The sequence below is a fragment of the Ochotona curzoniae genome, unplaced genomic scaffold (assembly GCF_017591425.1).
Source record: "Ochotona curzoniae isolate NIBS_2020 unplaced genomic scaffold, NIBS_Ocur_1.0 contig_2692, whole genome shotgun sequence".
Classification (NCBI taxonomy): Eukaryota; Metazoa; Chordata; class Mammalia; order Lagomorpha; family Ochotonidae; genus Ochotona; species Ochotona curzoniae.
In genome coordinates this window covers 53,650-70,623 of record NW_024465556.1, presented here as the reverse complement: position 1 = coordinate 70,623, position 16,974 = coordinate 53,650, and the positions used below count along the sequence as shown (strand labels likewise).

The 16,974-nt window shown below is 47.6% G+C and overlaps 1 protein-coding gene across 3 annotated transcripts in view; it reads left to right on the top strand.

Moving 5' to 3' along the window:
• Positions 1 to 475, top strand: part of KIF20B (kinesin family member 20B) — a 54,559-nt gene extending 54,084 nt beyond the window's left edge. For all 3 annotated transcript variants that reach the window (XM_040975730.1, XM_040975732.1, XM_040975731.1), the window contains one exon: positions 393 to 475. In XM_040975730.1, the coding sequence (XP_040831664.1) occupies positions 393 to 470 (78 nt within the window). In that variant the 3' untranslated portion in view covers positions 471 to 475. The remainder of the gene's footprint in view (positions 1 to 392) is intronic.
• Positions 476 to 16,974: the final 16,499 nt, after the last annotated feature.

Here is a 16,974-nt window from a genome sequence, read left to right as displayed (position 1 = left end):
CAGCGCCCATATGGGATCCCGGGCGTGCAAGGTGAGGACCTTAACCACTTGTGCCACCGCGCGGGCCCCAATAAAAATAAATCTTAAAAAAAAATGATTTGAGGCAATTGCCTCCAACTTTCTGGTAATTGTTTCAAACTATCCATGTCTGGAATTTAATACAGATTGTAGGTTATTTTTTAATTTTAGAATTGTGCAGCTAGATATTTTACTAAATCGATTACTTTTTTAGGCATGCATTTTTATAGGAAATGGTTTGCCTCTGGTGTCTGAGGACAAAAAAATGCTTGTTTATGTTATTAATTAAGTGGATGAGCTTATGATCTGTTTCAAACTAGCTTTTTTTTGTTTTTCACTTACGTTTGCTGAGACTGTGAAATTACTGATTTCAGATTTTAATGGACCAAGGATTGAAGGAGAGTGACCACCAGATTCTAAAGCGAAGACTTCGAGCAAAAATGGAGAAATGAATGGCTCATGGAGGACATTACAATGTAACTTTATGTTATAATCATTGTAACATTCAGCCCTACTCTATAAAGATAACTATGTATATTATGGTTCATCAAATACCTCTGTATAGAGATTACTGTTTTATATATAGTGTTATTTTAATGCAATAAAGAAAGTAAGTTAACAGTTTGTCTGCTTTTTAAACCTTTTCAAAAACAGATTCTTGGGCCTGATGCTGTGGCTCAGTAGCTAAATCCTCGCTTTGCATGTGCTGGGATCCCATATGGGAGCTGGTTCTAATCCCGGCAGCTCCACTTCCCATCCAGCTCCCTGCTTGTGGCCTGGGAAAGCAGTCTAGGACGGCCCAAAGTCTTGGGACCCTGCACCCGTGTGGGAGACCCGGAAGAAGCTCCTGGCTCCTGGCTTTGGATTGGTGCAGCTCTGGCCATTGTGGTCACTTAGGGAGTGAAACCAGTGGACCGAAGTTCTCTGTTCTGCCTTTCCAATAAATATTTTAAAAATCTTAAAAAACAAAAATGACAAAAACCAGTTTCTTTCCAAGTAGCCTATGTTTCCACTTTGGAGCAGTGAAGATCCTAGCAAAGACGCTGTCATTCTCATCTGTTTTTCTACACATGATGTCATAGGCTGATTATTCATTTTCTCATATTTAATAGTGTCTGCTAGACTGTGCAACTGACTTTAAAAAAACAAAAAGAAGATGTACTAATTTTATTTGAAGGGCAGAGTCGGGGAGAGAGGAGAGGGCAGTGGAGACCCTTCATCTCCGTCAGTCCCCCGGCGGCCACAGGAGCCTGGGACTGCAGCTGCACCTCCCGCATGACTAACCCGCTTTGTACTTGGGCTCAGCAACAAGTGTGTTAGAGCTGGTACCCACGTGGGATGCCTCCCTCGGAGGTAGCTGCTTAATCTGTTACGCCACACTCCTGTCCTCTATAACCCGATCTTTACCTAGCTGATTTATAATTAGGATTAAGGGAATAGGTGTGTGCAGATCTTCTGTTTGCCAAAACCATGTATGCAAATTATTTCCTCCTTGTAGTGCTAGAAGCTCATGCGAGCTGACTTGAACCCCTGCTGCCCCACTTTGGACCCAGCGGCCTGCAAATTCACATGGAAGGCAGTGGGAGAGGGCCTGAGTGCTTGGGCCGCTGCCACCCCGTGGGAAAGCAGCATGAACCCCAGATCCTGGCTTTGGCAAGGCTCAGCCCTGGCTAATGCAACCGATTGGGAGTGAGCCCGCACGTGGAGGCTCTCTCCCTCTCCCTCTTGGTGACTCTGCCTTTCAAATAAGTCTATCATTCAGACGTTAAACATGAAATTCAGACCAGAAAAGATGGAAGAACGAAATGAAAACAGAGCCACCGTGTCCTTTGTGTAATTGGAGATCCCAAGTGATAAAAGGAAAAGTAGAACAGGAAGAAAAAAACAATACTTGAAGAAACAGTGATCCAAAATTTTCAACTTCTGAGGAAACGGTGGATCTAGAAGCTTGGCCATTGTCAGGATAGATCCGCACAGAATTACAGCTGCAAACACGGCTGTGAAACTGGTCAAAAAACAAAGAGGAAATTTGCGAGCAGACACGCTATTTACAACTACCAGCTAGACGGACATACTTGTAAAATGTTTATTGGATGAAGGACTTGATACAGACGCGTCAACAGAGGCACGCATTCTTACAATGTCATAAGTCATTAGAATTGCCTTTTGGGGAAAATGTAGGTTTACTTAAGCTGGATGGTACGGGTCTGTCTCTGGGCCTCTCGGCGCCATCGGGCAGAGCTGCACAGGACGTCTGAAGCGGCTGCAGGGACAGCACCGCGCGCTGCCTTTTCTGTTTTGGTTTAATACAGGCAAGAGCCAGGGGCAGTCACTGGCTGTAACTCGGTCGCCGGTAGCCGTGTTAGCATCTGCCGCAGGCACACGGGCAACGCAGCGCAGCACGGCACGGCCGGTGCCACCAGGCAACAGGGGTTTCCAACTCACCTCGTGGGATCGTCACTGAATCTATCAGCTTTTCACCAAATTGCTGTTACGCACGCTTGACGTGTGTGAGCACAGATAAGAAACTTAGAGCTGCCGAGAGCACAGCTCCGTGGCTACCAGGGAGGACGTGAACAGATGTTTCCAGAAAGCGACCGACGGAGGAAAAGCAGTGAGATGAGTGACGTGAGGCCAAAGCTGATGATGCCGGGACGAAGGCGCTGCCTCGGGGCGGGCTTGGGAAATGGGACTGAAAGTCACGAAGAGACCAGAGGAGAAGGATTGTTCTATACTTGCATTTTTGTACGTTCTCCACGCGGCTATTAAGCAAATTGTCCATTTGGGTGCATTTTATCATGTACTTTGCATTGTTAGCATATATAATGAATTACTATTTCATAGAGACCAGGATAGCTAAAGCTAGAAAAACTAGCAAAAGTAAGTGAAAATCTCGAACAGTGGCATACCTTTTTTTTAAAAAAAAAAAGTTGCTATAAACTAAGTTTGTTCCATGTTTTCCTGCTCCCTCTGCTGCTTCTCTTATTAAATTTCTGTACTTATTTGAAAGAGTTCTAGAGCCCTTCCCTGGCTTACACCTCGGATGGCCGCAGCCAGGTGTCAGGAGCCTCCTCTGGGTCTCCCGCATAGGGAGCAGCGTTCCAGACACCTGAGCCATCGTACACTGCTTTCCCAGACCACAGGCAGGGAGCTGGATGGGAAGCAGGGCAGCAGGGTCCAGCGCCGTAGCCTAGCAGCTAAAGTCTCTGTCTCACATGAACCGGGATCCCATATGGGTGCCGGTTCTAATCCCAGCAGCCCTGCTTCCCATCCAGCTCCCTGCCTGTGGTCTGGGAAAGCAGTGGAGGACAGCCCAAAGCTTTGGGACCCTGCACCCGCATGGGAGACCCAGAAGAGGCTCCTGGCTTCGGATTGGCTCGGCTCCAGCTGTTGCAGCTGTTTGGGGAGTGAATCAACGGGCGGAAGATCTTCCTCTCTGTATATCTGACTTTACAATAAAAATAAATCTTAAAAAAGAAGGAAAACAAAGAAAGTGGAGGCAGCAGGACACAGACCCTCTGTGGAATGTCTGCGTCACAGGCCCCAGTGTAACACTGTGTCACCATAGTGACCCCTCCCTCCGTTCTTGAGTATAACAGGAGATCATGTGATCCAACATCATGGCTTAGTAGGCTAAGATTCTGCCTGTGGCGCCAGCTTCCTACATGGGCACCTGTTCATTTGAATCCCGGCAACTCCACTTCCCATCCAGCTCCCTGCTTGTGGCCTGGGAAAGCAGTCGAGGACGGCCCAAAGCCTTGGGACCCTGCACCCGCGTGGGAGACCCATTGGAGGCTCCTGGCTCCTGGCTCCAGATCAACTAAGTTCTGGCTGCTGCCATTTGGGGAGTGAACCAGCAGACTGAGGGTCTCCTTGTGTTTCTCCTTTCAAACAAAATTTTTTTTAAAAAATCCTTAAAAAATGTTTTTAAATACAAATATTTTCAAGAATGTTTAGAAGAAACTTTAAAAAATGTATTTATTTTTATTGGAAAGGCAGATTTATAAAGAGGAGAGACAGAGATCCTCCAGCTGCTGGATCTCCCACGCGGGTGCAGGTCCCAAGGCTTTGGCTGTCCTTGACTGCTTTCCCAGGCCGCAAGCAGGGAGCTGGATGGGAAGCGGGGCTGCCGGGATACCGAGCAGTGCCCATATGGGATCCTTGAGTATGCAAGGCAAGGATTTAGCCACTAGGCTATTGCACCGGGCCCTTGGAGAAAACTTTCATAATTGAAAGAAATATCTAAAGGAAAATGATAGTGGCTGGAGCAATGGCTCAACCTGCTAATCTTCCACTTCCAAGCTCCGGCATCCCACTTGGGCGCCAGTTCATGTCCCAGCTGCCGTGCTTCCCATCCAACTCCCTGAATGTTTCCTGGGAAAGCTGCGCAGGAAGTCCAAGTGTTTGGGACCCTGCATCATGCTGGAGACTTGGAAGAAGCTCCTGGTTCCTGGCTTCAGATTGGTTCAGCTGTGGCTGTTGCGGCCATTTGAGAAGTGAGCCAGTGGATGGAAATTTATTCCGTGTCTCCTCCTTTTGGTAAGTCTGCCTTTCCAATGAAAAGAATTCATTAAAAAAAAAAAAAAAAAGGAACATGGTAACTATTATCTTGATTTTCAATAGTATAGAATGAAAAATGTTATATATTCATTCACCTTATGCAAAATTGCATTTGTGATATTATCTGTATGTGGTTGTATTTTTCACTTTTATTGCTATATCCCATTATATATTCTCTAGGTTTCCAGTTTGGGACTATTTACAATTCAGAGAATTACCGCTGACAGTGCAATCCCATGAGCGTCCACCAGGTGGAGACAAAGCCCTTCTCAGTGCAAGAGTCTCTGGAAAAATGACGTTTGTGTCTGCACTATGTCCAATTTATGTAATGTAGCAAGCAGGGCAGAATTGTGGGAAAACGAGTAAAGTTATCTTTTGTGCTGTTGCTTGCCAACCAAAGAAATTCTTGTCACTTCTCGGGAAAATTCCAGGAATGAATTTAAAAAATATCATGTGGCTGAAAATATGCCATTCACCCAATTACCTGAAATATTCTCAACTTTTTCTTGAGTCGTTTTTGATAAACCATCTATAAGAAGAGGGTAAGGATTTTCATATACTACAGAGTGGGATATTTTAAAAGAAGGTCACTCCAAGTATTTGTGCAGATAGAAATCACCAGCACAAGAAAATTAAGATACATTGCTCACAGGCCTGATTAAAACAAGAAACGTGCAGATGGAATTGTGTGGTTTAGATTTACTCTTATTTTATGCTGAAGTCTGAAGAACTCGATTGGCAGTTTCCGTTTTTCTTTCTGCCTCTCTCTATCCCCTCCCGGCAGGTGGCCCGCAGTGAGCCCCTCTCCGTCTTGGGCCTTCCGGGGGCTCTGAGGGCAGTGTTTGCACAACACCACAGCCCTCCCAGGTTCCGGGTGGCGGCAGCTGTCGCAGGTGGGCAGAAAGGACCAGTTGGTGACCCTGAGCCAACCGCCTAAGACCACAACAGTTTTAGGCCAAATATTTCCCAGCTGTTTGTCTTTTACTTAAATAGCATTTTAAGCACAGACACCAACACTGCTTAAAAAGTGTATTCAGAGAGTGAGGGATACAAACCAGCAGGACTAAGCAGCAGAAAGAAAAAGGGTAAGGGAGAGACAGAGGTTGATACTTTTTATTCTTTTCAGGATTTATTTGCTTTTATTGCAAAGTCAGATATACAGAGAGGAGGCGAGACAGACAGAAAGACCTTCCTTCCGCTGATTTCCCCTAAGTGACCGCAATGGCCTGAGCTGCGCCAATCCGAAGCCAGGAGCCAGAAGCTCTTCCGGGTCTCGCTCGTGAGCGAAGGAGCCTTCCTGGACTGCTTTCCCAGGCCACAACAGGGAGCTGGATGGGAAGTGGAGCTGCCGGGACCAGAACTGGCGCCCATATGGGATCCCGGGCGTGCTCAAAGTGAGGATTTTAGCCGCTAGGCCATGCCGCCGGGTCCGATACTTTTTGTGCTTAAGGGAGAGAGGTTGCTACAGTTGGTTTAGAGTCGCCCCGCAGGAAGCAAGGGAGAGCCGTGCAGAGGGGGAAGTGCAGGAAGTCCGGCTGGGGCCTGCAGGATGAGCCCCTCCTGGCTTGGAGGGCGTGGCCGGGAGCGACCCTCCTCGCCCTCCTGCAGCCCAGGTCATGGCGGGTACGTGCCGGACGACGCGCAGGGCGGAAAGCGCTGCACAGGTGGGGCAAGTGCGGCCTCCAGACTGCCCACCCCAAGCCGGCTGCCCGCGCCAGCCCCGCCGAGTGTCCGGCAGGTGGGTCGGGCCTGGCCGGTGCTCCAGGGCAGCCGGTGCTCCAGGGCGGCAGGGTGGGGGGGGCCTGGCCGGGGCTCCATGGCGGCCGGGGGCAGCACACTCCGGGGGGAGGCTGGGTGCACCTCCGCACGGCCGGGGTGCCGGGACCACGCACCTGGCGGAGGAGGGAGGTCCGAGGGGCCCACCCCGACCTCGTGCCGACCTGGCGCTCCCCGCGCCCCTGTGCGCGTCGGCGAGGCCACGGCGGAGCGCACGCAAGCGTCTTTTCTTCCTGTGTATTTACTTTTTTTTTCTTTTGACAACTATGAAAGGGCTTTTAAAAAGTTTGTGGGAGAAATGCACTGAGGAGGTACTGTCTCTTTTCCACGGGTATTTTAAAGCGCCGGGCCTGCTCGCTCACGCTCTCCGCTTGAGCTGAGGACACGGGGATGGGCAGAGCCGGACATGGGTCCCTGTGGTCTCTGTCTAGAGCGGACTGGCACGGAGCAGACACAGAACATTCTCGAACGTCGCTCTAGGATGGCGAAGGGGCGGCCGTGGCGCGCTTTCTCGGTGTGCAGGGGAAACCGGCTGGTCACCCGCGCTACAAAGCTAGCTCTCATTTGTTCTTCCTCTTTGTCTTACTAGTTGTTTAAGTGAGCACAGCCACGGCTTGCCTGTTTGAGCTCCCACTATTTCCAAAACTCACCTCTTCTTTCCTCATTGCTTAAAAACTGTCACTTATTTTAAACTCTTAGGGATGACTCTTAGTTTGACGCTTCTCTCCGTCCCTAGCCCTGTCTGTAGCAGCTGCAGACAGCTTTGCCCCAAGACCCACACCTGTGTCGCTTCCTTGCCTAAAGCTTTTCCAGTTCCGTCCTGTCTTGTGTTAAACTAACTCCCAGTTTCAGCTTTGCTGTTTTCCTTGTCCCTGTCAGCTTTACAAGAACTTGGGGGGAGTCCCTGGAGCACCCTCAGGTGGTTAATGACTGAGCCCCGTGGACTCCCCTCCCGCCTGCGTCCTTGCCAGAATCCCTTCTTCTGTCCCACGGCCTCCCCTGTCCTCAGCATGACGCTGTGTCCCCACGATGGCATCCGGCCTCCCCTGTCCTCAGCGTGACGCTGTGTCCCCACGATGGCATTCTGCATCGTATGTGGGTACCCCTTGATGGCTGCCCAGGGCACTGGAGACTAGGGTCTGGCCTGCCCCGCCCCCACATCTCCTAGGCTCCAGCCTGTAACAGGAGGAGGGGCCACAGGAGCCAGTTACGTCACCTACCTGGCGGGATTCCAGGTGACCAATGGGACACCTGAATGGACATTCCTTGCATAGTTGGGGCACAGACAGCCCCTTTGCCTCCCCACGTGTCTAGAGGGGTATAAAACTCCTCCACACGTATCTCAGACGCCCTTTTCGCTTCCCTCTTCCTTCCCCTCTGCGCGAAGGGGGCCCAGGAGCGGATTTTCCAATAAAGCTTCCATCTCAACTCTGAACAACTTGCCGATATTATTTCACCAAGCGGGCGGGCGGTCGGTGGCCATCATCTAACATTTGGTGCCGGGAACCCGGGAAGGGATGCGTGGGCTCCCTAAACTGGTTGAGCTCCCCCCTTCCTCTCTCCACCTCTAAGCCGCCAGCCCCAAGGCCTTTGCCGGCTGCGAAGCGACAGACGTGAGGTAAGCCCCTCCGCCCTGCTCCTCCTGTCCTGAAAAGTATTCCCTAACCTCCTGCAGACCCCCCAAACCGTGTACACGTGGTCTGCCTGTCCTGAGCCCTCAGCGAGACGGGGGACGCCCTGGTCGTTGACCGGCTCCCACCAATCCAGGGCCCTCAGAGGGACGTGAGACGTCCCCCCTACTGACTGGCCCTCCTTAACGGGAACCAGGTTCCCCTCTAGTCTGAATTTCAAAGCGGGGACGCCTTCTTTGTGTTTAGATTAGCCGCGAGATACTTTATCGGGACAGGACGGGCAACAAAATGTCCTGAGCCCATGGCCCCCAACCCCCTTAAGCTGTTTATTGGCCAATTTTAAAACCATGGGTCTGGGCCAGGACTTACGCAGAAAACGCCTTGTCCATTTTTCAACCGTGGCCTGGCCACAGTACGTGTTGGAAAAGGCTCCAAATGGCCAGCGGAAGGCACGTTTGATTTTCAGATCCTCACGGAATTGGGTAATTTCTGTCATCGCGAGGGTAAATGGTCTTAAGTTCGTAATGTGGAAGCTTTTTGGAAACTCCGTTCCTGCCCTTCCCTATGTTCCTCCTGTTCCACGACTCAGATTCTCCAGGCCAAGGCTAAGCCCTCCCACTCTCCCAAGGATCTCTTAGACTTTTCACCTAACCATTACCTTTTCTGAGCCGCCAGAACTTTTAGGACTCCACCCAGCCCCCACTTCTTCCCCACCTGCTTCTCTGCCAGCCTCTTTACCTGCACTTTCGCCTCTCTCGGAGCCTTTGGCCCATCCACCTTGTACGTTACTCCTCCAGTCCCTGTGCCATGTTCCCCAAGGTCACCTCCTCTTTGGTCACCTCTTCTACGCTCCCAGTCCTTCTGTAATGTTTCCAGACTCCTTCACTTACTGAGTAGCCACTGGATTCCAGTGTCACTTTTGCTTTACCTTCTGTTTCTTTGCTATGTTCCCACCCCTCCCTTATTCTATCTACTCCCATATCTTGCCCCACCTAATTCCACCTAACCCCATCATTCTCTTTGTTCCTCCTTTTTCCCTCTGTGTGGACATCCTTGCTGCACAGAAGGTCCCTGTCCCTGCCCAAGAACCTCTCTGACCTCTACCTTACATTTCCCCCAGTTTGCTCTCCCCCACTCAGAACCTTCCTCCTTCGGATCCTTCACTTCCTGCGCAGGTACCATGTTCCCAAGCCCCCTCTCTCCACTTCCTGTTCTGATGCCATCTTCCCAGCTCCCCTCCCACTCCTCCATGTGGTAGGACCCCATCCACCATTTTGCCTTTCTCCTCCACCTGATGGGACCCTGTCCACCATCTTGCCTTCCTTCATGTGGCAGGACCCTGTCTGCCATCTTGCCTTTCTCCATTCTCACCCTCAACCTAACCTGCTCTCCCTCTTTGGTTCTTCTGACTTAACCCCAATAATGCCTGATTCCCTGCTGCTGCTGCAGCAACTGCTTTTAACTCTTTTTTTTCCTTTCGTCATCCCCACCCCCACCCCTTATCTAACATGGGTGGGATAAAAGATAAGCTAATTAACATCTATCAAAAGAACAAAACTGTAATTTGCTAAGTTGTTCCGAAACTTAATTTAAAATTTGTATATCAAAATAATCCAGTATAGAGTTGCTCTAATCCACTGCTAAGTTATTCCAAGCCATGAGGTAAACTCACGTGCTCTTACCAATTGTTTTATAGAGTATTTCCAGGTTAAAGCATGGCGTAGAAGGAATGGGAAGTCATGAAAGTTTTGAGAGGAATACATCTTGTATGGTTTATGTGCAATGTAATTTATCATTGTCCTTTAAAATTGCCTATAGCATTTTTCTAAATATTTATCACTGATATTATTGCTTTTTCTAATGTACAATTTAAGCTAATTGTAAAGCTGTGCTTGTTTCAAATTTGTAGCGGACATCAGACCTTTGGCAAATGCTTTCTAGAACTTCTATTTGAGAGTTTTTACTTGGTGGTAATTAATCTGATGCTTCCAACTACTTTCTTCATCTCTCTCTCTCTCTCTCTCTCTCTCTCTCTCACTGAGGGACTCAGGCTGCACAGTTTGATTTCCAGACCCTTTATAGGGATGGCTAACTTGTCAGACCAAGCAGCCTAATTATCTTCTCGTAGGCATCACCCTAAAACTATCAGGACTATGCCTGTAACTACAAATTCCTAGATCAGCCCATTAAGGCATTCAGGGATAGAATTGAGCATCCCTTTGGCTGACATCCCGTGGTTGCCTCTGTGGCCCACTTTAACCAGGGCCCAGAGGAAGAGTAGTGAGCTAGGCATCAGGAGGCTCATTAATGCGGCTTTATACAGTAACCTGTTCTCTAGGAGACCCAGTAAGGCTAGTCTACCCTCAAGTAGCACCTGCTTGTGATATGGGAAGCCAGAATATTGGGCAGCCAGCTGCAGTGATAGAAGTGGCTTTCAAAGAGTCTTGTTAGCTCTGCCAAGAGCCAGGCCACTAGAAATGGGACTGCCCTGGGGGTCAAAGTATTCCTGGGTCAGAACCATGGTGGGCCACAAGCTAGAAAGCCCTTCACTCTGCCCAGCTCCCAAAGCATCCGTCGCTATGGAGGGATGGCCTGGGGTCAGCAACATCACAGGTAAAGCTGTATATTCTGTCCAGAGACAACATCTGTTCTATACTAGCCTCTCTTTCAGGCCGGCTCACCTCTCTGTCCAGCCAGGTAATGGGAGTCAATGGGATGTCTCCACAGTTTCACACTTCCTTTATGATGTCTCTTCCAGTACTCTATGTGAAGAGAGGGGTGGTCCTGACCTTACCTGAAACTCCAGAGTTCGTGTATGTAAGACCTTAGAAACGGTTTTTACTAGCTAGCACTGTAACCTTGAAGGCCACTATCTACTGGAGCCCTGGCCTTACCATAGGCCCTGACTTAGCTCCTGCTAGCAGCCAGAGTCCCCATGAGCAGAGGGAGGGAAAGAATACAAGATTAGAAGCAGGCCAGACTATACATCCTGTCTTGTTTCTCAAGGTCTCACTAGATAATTTTAATCAGCTGTCATGCATGTTCCTGCCTAAGCTTCCCCACTAATTCCATACAACATAAAGCCGCGATATCGGGGCTGAGTAAAAGTGTTCCCAGTTCTCTGCCTAAGTCAAATGGACTCTCTATCCAAGAATGGCCAGAATGTGGAATCTGCACAGAAGGTCAACACCTGCCAAGATGATCCGTGTGTCACCATAGAGGCACCCCAAAGAAGCTCCTCAAGACCAACCCTCAGAGACTACATATTCCAGTGAGCTTCAGGAGGAAATCAATCCATCATTTTGATAAGTAACCCCTCCCTCCATTCCTGTGTCATCCACTCAAATGTATAAATTTCTTCTAACCAAATCATTAACCAGTTCTTTTGCAGGGCTAGGAGCCTGCCATTCCTCCCCAATATGTAACAAAAAGGAAAAATGTGAGTGATTCCAACATCCCAACCTGGACCCTGACACTGCTTCCTGCTTCCCCTTTCCCACAGCTTGTGGAATTTGTGTGTTGTTCCGGTTATGCACCAATGAGATGTAACTATGAGTCTTTCCTGAGAACTTCACCCACCGTCCTCTCCCCTTAACACTTTCCTCAACTTCCAATCTCTCACTCTTGCCAGCCGGTCCTCGATTCTCACTTCTTACCTAGGGAAGGCTTGCTGTACCAGCCTCTACAGTCTCCTGATCTCATTCTTTAGTGGATGGTAGCTCGCTGTCCAACCTGCATGGTTGCACCATGCAGCCTATGTGGTACTCATTCCTGAGTCCACCCTAGAGGCCAATTGCCTCCCATCCTGCCACCTGGCAGGAGAGGGAATTTCTTACCACCAAAGGGATGCCCATCACCAATGCCTCATTCACTAACTCCTCCTGCCTAATGTTTTCCACTGTTTCTCCTCAAGGAGCCCTAAGCTCAGGTTGCCTATTCACCAGCTGCAAGGACATGAACCAGATGAGAATTGGCAGATCGATTTCACCCATGTGCTCGCCCACAAAAGCTTCTCTGAGACCACGTTGACTGCTATCTTCTAGACCTGGCTGCTACCACACCATCAGACCCCAATGCCTCTCTTCTCTAGCCTGGTGACCTGGTCCTCCTCAAGACCCTCCACCCACGCTCACTCCAACCTCAGTGGACCAGGCCTCACTTCGTGACCCTGACCATGCCTGTGACTGCCAAACTCCTTGATCACACTTCCTGGTATCATATTTCTCACCTCAAACATTTTAGTGCTCGCATCAAGGATAAATTGTCTGCCACTTCCTTGACCCACCAACTCACCCGACTACCTCACTCCTCTCTTACTCCTCTTCTGGACAACAGCTAACCACTTCCTCTTCATTTCAGCTGGATTTGCCTCATTAGTGTATTGCAACCCATGCCACTGTCAAGGGCACATGTCTAGCCCACCTCTTAACAAATGTTATTATTCCAAACAGCTGTGTCACACTGGGAAACCTCATATCACCATCCTATGCAGAGATATATTGCAAGGTGTCTGGGATCTCCATTCTGCTGACCAGCCCCTGCCCCATGTCTAAACATGGCTCAATGTAATTGTCTTGCCTCCAGCATGAATTCTTCTTTCATGTCATTTTCTTCTATTTCAGTCAACTGTGATGAATTTTCTAGCAGGTGCACCAACTAACACTGCTTTCTTAATCAGAAGCTAAACAGGAAATTTCAAATTCCCAGGATCTTGAAAAAACCAAACTGGCAGTCTTCATTCCAACTTTGGTAGGAATGTCTATTGCTACCTCCCTGTTGGCGGTAGTCCTCAGTACAGGAGCCCTAGGTCACTCCATCATCGAGGTCAACAAGCTCCAAGCGGACCTCAATCAGGCTATAGAAGACTCAGCCTGGTCCCTGGCATCCTTACAGTGACAAACCACCTCGCTGGCTGAAGTGGCACTCCAGAATCGACGAGCCCTAGATCTGACTGCAAGCAAAGGGGGAACCTGTGTCTTCCTACAGGAACAGTATTGTTATTATATTAACGAATCTGGTAACTGGGATTAAAAAAAAAAAATCTCCAGTCAATAAGGGATCAACTCAATAGTTGGCAAAATGTGGGCAAGGATTCGGGTTTTAACATCTGGGAATCCCCCCTACTAACTTGGCTCATGCCTATACTAACCCCATTAATAGTTATAGGCCTTTTATTAACAATTGCCCCTTGTTTTCTAAGGTTTGCCAAAGAAAAAATCCAAGAAGCCTCACGGGTCACTCTCAACCAACTGCTGTTCCACCCCTACGTTCTGGTGCCCACTGAGCCCTCTCCGGACCACAATTAGGGACTACGACCCCCTTCAGCAGGAAGTAGTCAGAATGACTTCGTCGCCCCCTTTCCTATTACCAAGAGTCCGGAATGATGGCTGCCCAGGGCACTGGAGACTAGGGTCTGGTCTGCCCTGCCCCCACATCTCCTAGGCTCCAGCCTGTAACAGGAGGAGGGGCCACAGGAGCCAGTTACGTCACCTACCTGGCGGGATTCCAGGTGACCAATGGGACACCTGAATGGACATTCCTTGCATAGTTGGGGCACAGACAGCCCCTTTGCCTCCCCACGTGTCTAGAGGGGTATAAAACTCCTCCACACGTATCTCAGACGCCCTTTTCGCTTCCCTCTTCCTTCCCCTCTGCGCAAAGGGGGCCCAGGAGCGGATTTTCCAATAAAGCTTCCATCTCAACTCTGAACAACTTGCCGATATTATTTCACCAAGCGGGCGGGCGGTCGGTGGCCATCATCTAACACCCCTCATTGCCCGCCTTTCTGAAGGTGCATGTCAAAAAGCGGGTGTTGCTGCGTGTCCAGGTTTCCACATGAATTTTAGAGTTTTTTTTTCCAGTATCTGAGAATATCATTGGTACTTTGGAATTGCATTGAATTTGTAAATTTCTGTAAGTAGTGTGGGCATTTTGATCATACAAATTATTCCTATCTACGAACATGGAAGATTCTTCCACTTTTTTGTGTATCTCCTTGTATTTTTTTCTTTTTAAAAAATATTTATTTATTTTTATTAGAAAGGTAGATTTACAGAAAGGAGGAGAAACAGAAAGGAAGATCTTCTGTCTGCTGGCCACAAAGGCCAGAGCTGATCTGATCTGAAGCCAGGAGCCAGGAGTCTCTTATAGGTCTCCCACGTGGGTGCAGGGTCCCAAAGCTTTGGGCTGTGCTCGACTGCTTTCCCAGGCCACAAACAGGGAGCTGGATGGGAAGCGGGGCTGTCTGGATTAGAATCAGCACGCATATGGGATCCTGGCACGTTCAAGGCGAGGACTTTAGCTGCAAGGCTACTGCGCTGGGCCCTCTGCTTCTATTTCTTTCTTTAATGTTTTATATTTTTGATTATATAGATCTTCCACCTTCATGGTTGAATTTATTCCCAGGTATTTAATCTTTTCTTTTCTTTTTTTTTTAGCTGTTGTGAATGGAGGTGATCTTGTAAGATCTTTCTCAATAATGGCATGATGTGTGTATACAAAGGCTATTGATTTTTGTGTCTTGATTTCTTATCCCACGTCTTTATCAAATGCTTATTAGTTTCCACAGTGTCTTGGTGGAGTGGTTGGATCCCCTAAATACAGAATCATGTCCTCTAAAAACAGGGGTAATCTCACTTCCTCCTTTGCGATGTGGATCCTTTGGTTTGTTTCTCTTGCCTAATGCTTCTGGCTGAAACTTCCAGAACTGTATTGATTAACACTGGTGACTGCGACCATCCTTGTCTGGTTGCAAATCTTAGTGGAAATGATTTCCAGTGTTTCCCATTCAGTGTGATGCTGGTGGTGGGTTTGTCATATCCTGCCTTCAGTATGCTAATGAGTGTCCCCCTGCACCCACTTGGCTTAAGGCTTTTGTCATGAAGATACTGCATTTCATCAAGTACTTTCTGCGTCCTTTGAGATAATCATGTAGTTTTTATTCTTCTTTTTTGCTTAGTGCTTTTAACTTTCAGCCATTCAGTTATCACCTTTATAATTCTTACCCAAACTGCTTTTTAAAATTAATTGATTTGGAAAAGAAACTACTGTAAATGAAAAATAAGAGTCACTTGCCATAAATGGAAAGTAGCAATGGAAATAAGTAGAATGATGTAATGTTATTAAAAAAATAGAGAAAATATGAGAAAAAGACATAATAATACATTTAACTGATGTATACGAATACATGCCTGAGATGCTAGATGAATGAAGCCACTGTTAATCAAAGCATGATAGAAGCAATTTTCTTGCTTATTTTGGATAATTGTGAAGATTCGTCAATGGCAAAATTCATTTTTTGGGTGGAGAATAATAATGGGTCTTGAGTTCTCTGTATTGACAGTCAAACTGGCTCAGAGTTAAACACTTTGTGAGAAGGGATTGGATGGTAACAACAGTTTTCTCTTGTTTTTGTCAGTCTATTCCTTACCATAATAATTTTCCATGTTCATGGAAAATTTCCAGACACAGACCAGAAATGTAGAAAGAATAATGTGAAAAATGTACACACACATATATCTCACCATCTAGCCAACATGGCTCTCCAGAAAGCAGAACCAATGGGAGAGACACAGGAAGATGCATTACAGGAACTTGTTTATGTGAATATGGAGGCTAAGAGGCTCTGTGACATGCTGTGTGCAGGTGCAGAAGCAGGATTCCTGATAGTGCAGTTAGGCTAAGTCTAATGATGTGAGAATGAGCATCTGATGTTGTAATTCTTACTCTGGAGCCAGATGCCTCAAAACCAGACGTGGACAGGGTGCAGAGTACTTGTCTAAGGGCTGAAGTGGGATGGCCTGAGAATCAGGTGCCCCAGGGCAGGAGAAAATGAATGTTCCATCTCAAAAAGGCAGAGCAGCACCTGATTCTTCTTTTTTTAAATTATTTTTTTAAATTTTATTTTGACAATCTTTACATAGTTAATTTGGATAAAAAGGTTCAAGGGCTACAGGAAAGTGGGTAACATTATTAATTCCATATTGTTTCCTTCATGTATCTGAGGTAAAGGGGGATATTAAGGGAGAAGCCCCACCCAGTTTCCCACCCACACCAAGTCCCGTATGTAGGGCATGCTCTGAGATACTCGTTCACGTGGTTTCAATAGTTTACCAGTTATGAATTGCTGCCAGTCTCGCCACTCCAAACATGATGAGGTTGCTGAAGAATCCACTGATTGACATAGTCCATCATAGAGTCTCCATTTGCCCCGTATTTTGCTGCCAACATATAGCTGAGGTGGTTGATTGACTTGTTCCATCTTCTGTCCTTTCATGGTTAGGGGTTCTGAGTCCGGCAGTTCCACTGGGGAGATCCCCAAAGAAACCTTGTCTGAGGTGTTCCCAGACCAGATTCTTTAAAAAAAAAAAAAAAGATTTATTTTTATTGAAAAGGCGGATATACAGAAGGAGAGACAGAGAGGAAGATTTTCCGTCCGATGATTCACTCCCCAGGCGACCACAACGGCTGGAGCTGAGCCAGTCCGAAGCCAGGAGCCTCTTCCAGGTCTCCCACGCAGGTGCAGGGTCCCAAAGCTTTGGGCCGTCCTCCACTGCTTTCCCGGGCCACAGGCAGGGAGCTGGATGGGAAGTGGAGCAGTCAGGACACAAATCAGTGCCTATATGGGATCCCAGCACATGTAAGCTGGGGGTTTAGCTTCTGAGCCACCACACCAGCCCCATCATAGTCTTTCATAGGCTCATGTTTTTTTCCTTATAACAATTTATTTCAGAATAATTTTAAATGTATATAATAAAATTTGTGAGGTAGTGATAGAGTTTTTATATACCTTTCATCCCACTCCCCTAAGAACATCTTATGTTAGTAAATTTGTCACAATATACGGACCATTCCCCAGCTCTCCCTGTTGTGTTTAATCTGAACTTCTTGTATATCTTACTCCTTCCAATCTCTAGTAATCAGTATTCTATGTTAAGATTGAGCTTTTTTTTTGTTTTGTTTTAATTTTTACTCCGATGTATAAGGAAGA